Source organism: Impatiens glandulifera, chromosome 4 (assembly GCF_907164915.1).
Source record: "Impatiens glandulifera chromosome 4, dImpGla2.1, whole genome shotgun sequence".
Classification (NCBI taxonomy): Eukaryota; Viridiplantae; Streptophyta; class Magnoliopsida; order Ericales; family Balsaminaceae; genus Impatiens; species Impatiens glandulifera.
The window spans coordinates 26,886,048-26,893,450 of record NC_061865.1 but is presented as its reverse complement, the minus strand read 5'-3'; the positions used below and the strand labels follow the sequence as shown (position 1 = coordinate 26,893,450).

At 40.1% G+C, this 7,403-nt stretch overlaps 1 protein-coding gene across 1 annotated transcript; it reads right to left on the bottom strand.

Annotated features, from left to right (window-relative positions):
- Positions 1-610: 610 nt before the first annotated feature.
- On the bottom strand, positions 611-2,068 carry LOC124935009 (keratin, type II cytoskeletal 2 epidermal-like). The gene is made up of 4 exons (XM_047475475.1): positions 2,051-2,068; positions 1,733-1,758; positions 1,209-1,532; positions 611-1,151 (listed from the first exon to the last, which is right to left on the bottom strand). The coding sequence occupies exons 1-4, from the start codon at positions 2,066-2,068 to the stop codon at positions 611-613; spliced, it is 909 nt and encodes a 302-aa protein (XP_047331431.1).
- Positions 2,069-7,403: the final 5,335 nt, after the last annotated feature.

Below are 7,403 nucleotides of genomic sequence, written 5' to 3'. Positions count from 1 at the left end.
TTAGATTGTACGTCTAACTCCACTAGTTAGACTGCACGTCTAATTCCGCAAATATATTAGACTGCATGTCTAACTCCACTAAGTTATACTGCACGTCTAATTCCGCACATATATTAGACTGCACGTCTAACTCCACTAAGTTAGACTGCACGTCTAATTCCGAGATCTATTAGACTACACGTCTAACTCCGCTGAGTTAGATTGTACGTCTAATTCAGTGCATTCATTAGACTGCACGTCTAACTCTGCTGAGTTAGACTACACGTCTAATTTTGTGCATCTAATGCCAAAATCGGTATAATGAGCCTCATTAGAACCAAGTCTTATGAAATATGATTTCAATACACCTGCATCAAAACGCATAAGTCATTTCATCATCAAAATTCCAATGGTTAAATTATTTTAACACTTAGTCAAAATAATTTGACCCAATAATTTCCCCCTTTTTGATGAAGAAATTGAAAACGTGCATATATATACCAAAATATGCATTCATCATATAAATAAAACAAACCCTTGTTCACTTACATCAAACTTCCAAAAACCAATATTCAGAGAATTATCAAAGAAACATTGTTTGAAAGACTTGAACAAAGTAAAAGAAAAGAAATTATTGTTCTTCTCTTTTAAATCGAGGATCGTTTGGGCTCATGTCTTGTCCGGTTAACATGTTGAGAAAAGGAGGAAAGCTGCGACCACCACGACCGCTTCCACTTGATCTACCACCACGATTACCACTAGTGGCACGACCTCCTTGATCAACACCAGATAGCCTACTACAACCACCACCACTACTTCGTCCTCCACGATCACCACCGCTTCGACCTCCACCTCTCTTGGTTGACCTAGGATTATCATAGTTTCTTGCGGCTCGTCTGGATCTAGTGCCGATTGACACACCGTCACTTCTTCTACTTGACTCGCCTTGGGTGATTCGAGATTGATCTCTTTCAGCATTAGCTTTTGCGTTCTCCTTTGCTTGAAACTTCCTTTCAATAGAGTCAGCAAATTCTTGTCGTTCACTATCATTTCTTCTTAAATAGCCTTGAATTTCCACCATCTGATTCTTCACCAGACTAAATTCATCCAAAGTTTCCTTATGACGGTCATCATTGATGTGCCTTTCAAGATCCATCATTTTAGATTGACGGCTGTAGAATTTCTTTTCAAACTTGGAGAAGTTTAAATTTGAGACGTGAGTCTCATACGTGTTCTTCTTCATAGTGTTATCCAATTCAGTAAGAACATTGATAATTTCGGCAAAGTCCTTTCTTTCTTCTTCCTGGGTGTTCAAGGCCTTTATCATGTTCTTCTGAAGAGATGAGAGCACATAAGTCATAGATTTTAAATGCTTGTTACCCTCAGTAGAGGATTCTTCATTTGATGAATTCTCTTGAGACTCTGCTGCCATACTTTGAATCGGTTCAAAATTTGTATGAATCTGCATGGATTGCTCAGGTTGATCCTTCTCAGCTACCTTAGCAGCTTTATCTTGCTCTTCTTCGATTATTTCCCTTTCTGCTCTCAAAAATCTTTCATAAAGATTACCAGAGTAGTGAGTAGGAATGTTGATGTTTTCATGAACACTTCCCACAATGGTGTCGGGGAATAGACGAGGCTTGACCCGGCTTGCATATTGATCATGTTCCTCCTCAGATGAGGAACTCTCTCTTTCAGCATCTTATTCTTTGGAGGGTTCCCCCTCAGATCTGATAATTTCTGGCTGATTTACCTTAGCCAGCTTCTCTTGGGCTTCCTCTGTTCTCACAACAGGGGATATCACAACATTTTCTTCAGTTGAAGTTTGAGAAGCCTCCTCAACAACATCTTCTTCAATGACTTCTTCTTCATTCGTTTCAAGGGCTTGTTCAGGCTCTTGAACTATTACTTCTTCTTCATGAGGATTCTCTTGAATAGGTTGATCCAGAATACGTCTCTCTTCAGCAGAAAAGATTCCCGAATTCGATCAAAAGAGCAGCATCTAGCTCATCGGCATCATCATCAGCATCAAGAATATCCATCGGTTCATCATCATCAAAAGGTTTTGCACCAAAGCAATTAGCGCCATGAACGTATCAGGTAGCCACCGTGACGTAGCTATCCATGATGTCATCCAACCTCTTCAACACATTCACTTCCACCTCAGAGCCTTTCTAAACCAGATTAAAATTAGCCTTTCTGGCTTCAATAATTGGGAAAAGGGCTCTTCTATATAGGCATGCTTCAACAAGATCCTTTCTCTTCAGAGCCTCAGCTACCTCTGAAGTTTTAGCCCACTTGAGAACTTTCTTCTCATTTGCTACACGCTTCTTCCACTCACGGGTTATCGCAGAATTTGACAGGGTTTCATTGTATTTGGAGGACAATCTTTCCAGGGACCATGATTCAAAGATTTCCAATTTTTCAGCAGCAATAGCTTTAACTTGATCTAATACGAGGTTAACAATGCATGTTGCCTCCAATACTTCTTTAGGAACTGGAGTTGCAATCTTCTTACCTTTTCCAACAACCTCGATGGGTTTTGGAGCAGGTTTGGGTTCACTGAACACAATTCCACTCGACATTCTTGCAGAACGCATCAATTCGAACGCCGATTGGGGTTTCTTACACAACTCAGCAAGGAGCTCTACACGAATAACTTTCCCAGCTACCATAGAATCTTTAAGAGCGGGAACAGAAGATTCTTGTTCAACAGATTTACCAACAACAAGGGTAAGAACTACACCTTGTTCTAGTTGAGAAAACTTTGTAGCACCTGCAGCTACTGGATCGGTTTGAACAACAGTTGACTCAATCCTGTCAGTATTTTCATCATTTGGACCAGCTGACTCAACAGCGGGCCCTTCAGCAGAATCTCTAACGGGAGAAAAAATATATTCATCTTGTTCCACTATAGGAACATTAAACTTAGGCACAGCGGCCAAAGATTTAGAGGAGGTTACCTTCAATGATTTAGACGCGCGGGGCGCCTTCGTCTTCTTTTCCTTTGAGACACTGGATCTTGAAGGCTTTCTCAGAATGGTTTCGGAGAAGACATAGAGGACATGGAAGTTGCAGCAAGTACGCATGAACCTTTCCTTAATCATGAATCGATTGATTTAGAGTCCTTCTTGGTGGAGCTTTTCAGACTAGAGGAACTGGCCTCCGATTCATTCACTGTCTTCGATCTCTTTGCCCCTGTTGACATAACAGAAGCAGACGGTTGTTTTGATCGAGTAGAAGGCTTACAACCCGTTTGATAACTAGATTCACTAGAGGCACATTCCATAGTGTTCTTCATTCTTATTAGGGTACTAGCGACTGTAAGGGCAGAGAATACCCTTGGAGAGTTGATCTTCTCAAGTTCACCAACAGGAACCTCTAAATGCTCCATCAATCGACTCAGTTGAGCCGCATACGTTATGCTTTCCTTGTTTTCTCGACAGATCGAAAAGCAAAGGTTCTGGAAAAGGGTAGATGCCCAGTTTACCTGGATTCCCTTTGAGATGGCGTACATATAGTCGAAACGGTCTTGACTATAGAGATGGAAGGAGCCAGATTTCCCTTGGAGCGCTTTTGCTACCACGTCGTTCAGTAGAATGAAATGAGGTTTCAGGACCTTCTTATTTCCATTTACATGTATCATCGAACCATCGGCAGAAAAGGTCTTCTTCATCTCTTACATGACTTTTGATGAAAGAACCAAGTTGAAAGTGAGCCCCTCCGTCGGAAGTTCAAAGAACTCCACATATACGGTTTCATCGAAAGAAAACTCCACGCCGTTGACAATTGCTACGATAGATTCACCCACCATAGTTGCATATTTGAAGAACTCGCGAACTTCTTTCTCATAGAATATGAACGGACCACCGAGATACTTCCTCAACCCAGAATATTTTAGGGTTCTGAACATATCCACCACTTTCGGTTGATCGAAAGTGTAGACCGATGGAAAATCCACCTGCAAAGTACAATGACCCAAAGTGATTTTCTTGTTCACCATTTTTCGAAAGAATATGAACCGACACAAGATTTCAGAGAGATTTAGAGAGAGAAATACTAAGAAAACTAGGGTTCTTAAAGATTTCGAGAGATGAAAAGCTTTCAAACTCATGCAAGGATTTCCTTATATAGACAGAGAACAGAAATACAGAATAACCGTCTCTTCTTAAGGGTATGGCCCATCAATAAATGTTAGACGTCCTTTTTCAATGAGTCATCATTAAAAAATGAGGGTATATCAGTCATTGTCTCTAAACTTGAAAGACACATGTCTTCATGTTGATAAGAGATGACTATTTTAGTGTTTTGAGCTGAGCGGGAAAAATAAATAGCTCTCAACATGGGACAGATGTCCTTGATCAGTCTAATCAACACGTAGTTAGACGTTTTCTTACTTCATAAATCCATATATTTAAACGTCTATTAGACGGATGAGTCTATTAGATGCATACGTCTAATTCCGTGTTGTATACAAATCCGTATAATGTCTATTAGACGTGTACGTCTAATTCCGCATGAACACCACGTGTTAGACGTGTATTTGGTTAGACGTGAGCATCCTCTTGCTCATGACGTAAAAACGTCTAACATCTATTAGACGTGTACGTCTAACCGCGTAGGTTTTAAACCTCAACAAATAGACTTAGATGTATAGATTGTGAGCAAAAATACGTCTAAGTACAAACCGTTTCTTTTAGACACACTTGTCTAATTAGACCGATTAAGGATATTCGTCTAGCTTAAGCTTGTCAGATGAGTTGGACTTTTTGCATGACAGGTTAGGGTCATTACTATCAAACCCTAATCCAGATCTAGATCCAGTAGGTTTCAACATACTATCTGATGTTTGACAGCGTCTCCAGACCTTGTTCGTGCACATACAACATGGTTTAACCTCTTGTTTTCAGATGAAAGGGTTTGAATTTGTTCTTTGAGCATTTCATTTTCAGATGAGATCTCTTCAATCTTCTTTTCAAAAACATTTGACTCTTCAGATTGAAACATATTTGGTTTGTTTACATCTGGTGAAGATTTAGTTTCGTTTATGAATTCTGCTAGCTTTCTTTACTCGATGACCATGTCATCTAGTGCAGCTACCAGTTGTTCCCTTGAAAACCTTTCAGAAGAGAAGTCAAATACCTCAGTCTCCTGAGTTCTTTCTTCATCTTCACTTGCCATGAAACAGGCCACCTCTTCTTCATCACTTTCACTAGATGAAAAGTAGGAACCACGGTTGCTTCCTTTGTTCTTCCCGTCACCTGCCATAAGAGCCTTCAGCTCTTTTCCATCATCCTTGGCATCTTCACATTTTGGCTTCCGGCATTCCGATGCATAATGAACTTTAATACCACAGTTAAAACAAGTAACATTAGCTTTAGATTTTTTATTTTCATTAGAATTTGAAGAGTTTGAGTTAGAGTTGCTCTTCTTCATGAAGTCGTCAAACTTCTTCACAAAGAGAGACATGGCATCGCTGCTCAGCTGCTAAGCTGCCATCTTCACATCCGGAGCAGTTGGTGGCTCTTCAGCAGTCACCAGCGCCTTGGCAATGATAACAGATGTGGGTTGATCTTCTTCCATCCTACAGTTCAGCTCGAACTCATAGGCCTTGAGATCAGCAAAGAGATCAAAGAGAAAGATCTTGTTAAGATCTTTGGATTCTCTCATCGCCATTGTCTTTATGTCCCATTCCCTTGGAAGAGCATGCATGACCTTGATAGCAAGCTCCCGGTTGCTATAGGTCTTGCCTAGGATAAACATGGAGGAAACAATCTTGCTGAATCTGGTGTCGAAGTTGTTCATTGTTTCACCAGGACGCATCTTGAAGCTATCAAACTGCTGAGTGGCAACCATGATCTTGTTTTCCTTGGTTTGCTCGTTGCCCTCACACAGTTGGGTGAGTCTGTCACAAACCTCTTTGGTAGTGTCGCATTCGATAATGTAGTTGAACATGCTGTCATCAAGAGATCTGTATAGAACATCAAGAGCCATGTTGTTGAGATTGTTCTGCCTCTTTTCATCAGCGTTCCAGTCATCTTTCTCCTTATCAATCTTGATAGGACCTTCTGTCACAACACTCCACATGTCGTCATGAAGATAAGAAAGGTGAACACGAACTCTCTTCTTCAATACAATGTAGTTTTCTCGAGAGAAAGTTGGAATAGTTGTAGCACTAGCATCTTTGGTTATGGTTGACATTTTTCAGGAAAAGCTTGAGAATAGAATAAGGCTCTGATACCAATTGATAGGATCGGCTTTATCGATAGAGACTGGGGTCTGGCTATTGATAAAGGCTTATAAAAAACGGGTTGAAAGAAATCTTGTTAAGGATTTGATTCGTTTTCTATTCTACGCAAACACTTGTAAACACTTGAAACAGATTCAAGGCAGAATTGTTTACTTGGGTTTGAAGCTCAAGATTAAAGATGAAAAGATAACAGAAATGAAATAACACAGTCGTTTGTTTATAGATGTTCGGAGAAACTCTCCTACGTCACCCCTTCTTCCAACCACCAGAAGGATTCACTATAATATGATTAGAATCAAATACAGTTTGCACACACTTAACTCACTTTTGAACAGAACACACTCTGTTCAATTTACAAGATGAAGAATATCACTCAGCTAAAGGTGTTTTTGATTCTAGCTCTCTCTTAATTCACACACAGTTCAATCAGAAAACAGCTTCACAGCAAAGGACTTGATTTCTCTCTCTGGAAATAGCAAGCAGAATTATTGATTGACTCTTTGTAAAATCTGGCAGTTCCTGAGGCAGATTGTCCGTTGTCCTTGAGATTTGTTAAATACTGGGCTGGGCTAACGGTCGAATCTTTTAGAATGATACGTGGCACTCTTCCATTGAAAATCCTCCATTGTACACAGCAGGTTCTGAGCACAAGGATCAAGGCCGTACACCACTTGTAGTGCGCCGAATATTTCATCAGAGATGTACCTGCAAAACAAGAAATATGAGGAAAATTCTCTTACGTGGCATTCGTTGGTTGGTTGTATACAACTGTTGTACTAATCTTCACTAGAAAATGGAGCAGGAGTAGGGTAAAACTATAGCACGTGGGTAGGCGGGTGCTAGCGTCAAGCATACTGTTTAAGTTTAGCATTAGACGTATTTCAGTTAGACGGATTGTGAAAACCAATCTAATAAAATTTAAACATCCCCGTCTAATAATAGAGTCCATTAGACCGCCTGGTCTAATAGTATTAGACTTACGTCTAATTACAGTCACTTCAGACTAATCTGAAGGAGTTAGACTCACCTCTAACTTTCACTAATTAGACTACACGTCTAATTATCAAATAACCATTAGACTGCACGTCTAACTCCACTAGGTTAGACTGCACGTCTAATTCCGGTTCTACCTCAGACTAATCTAAAGGAGTTAGACTCACATCTAACTTTCACT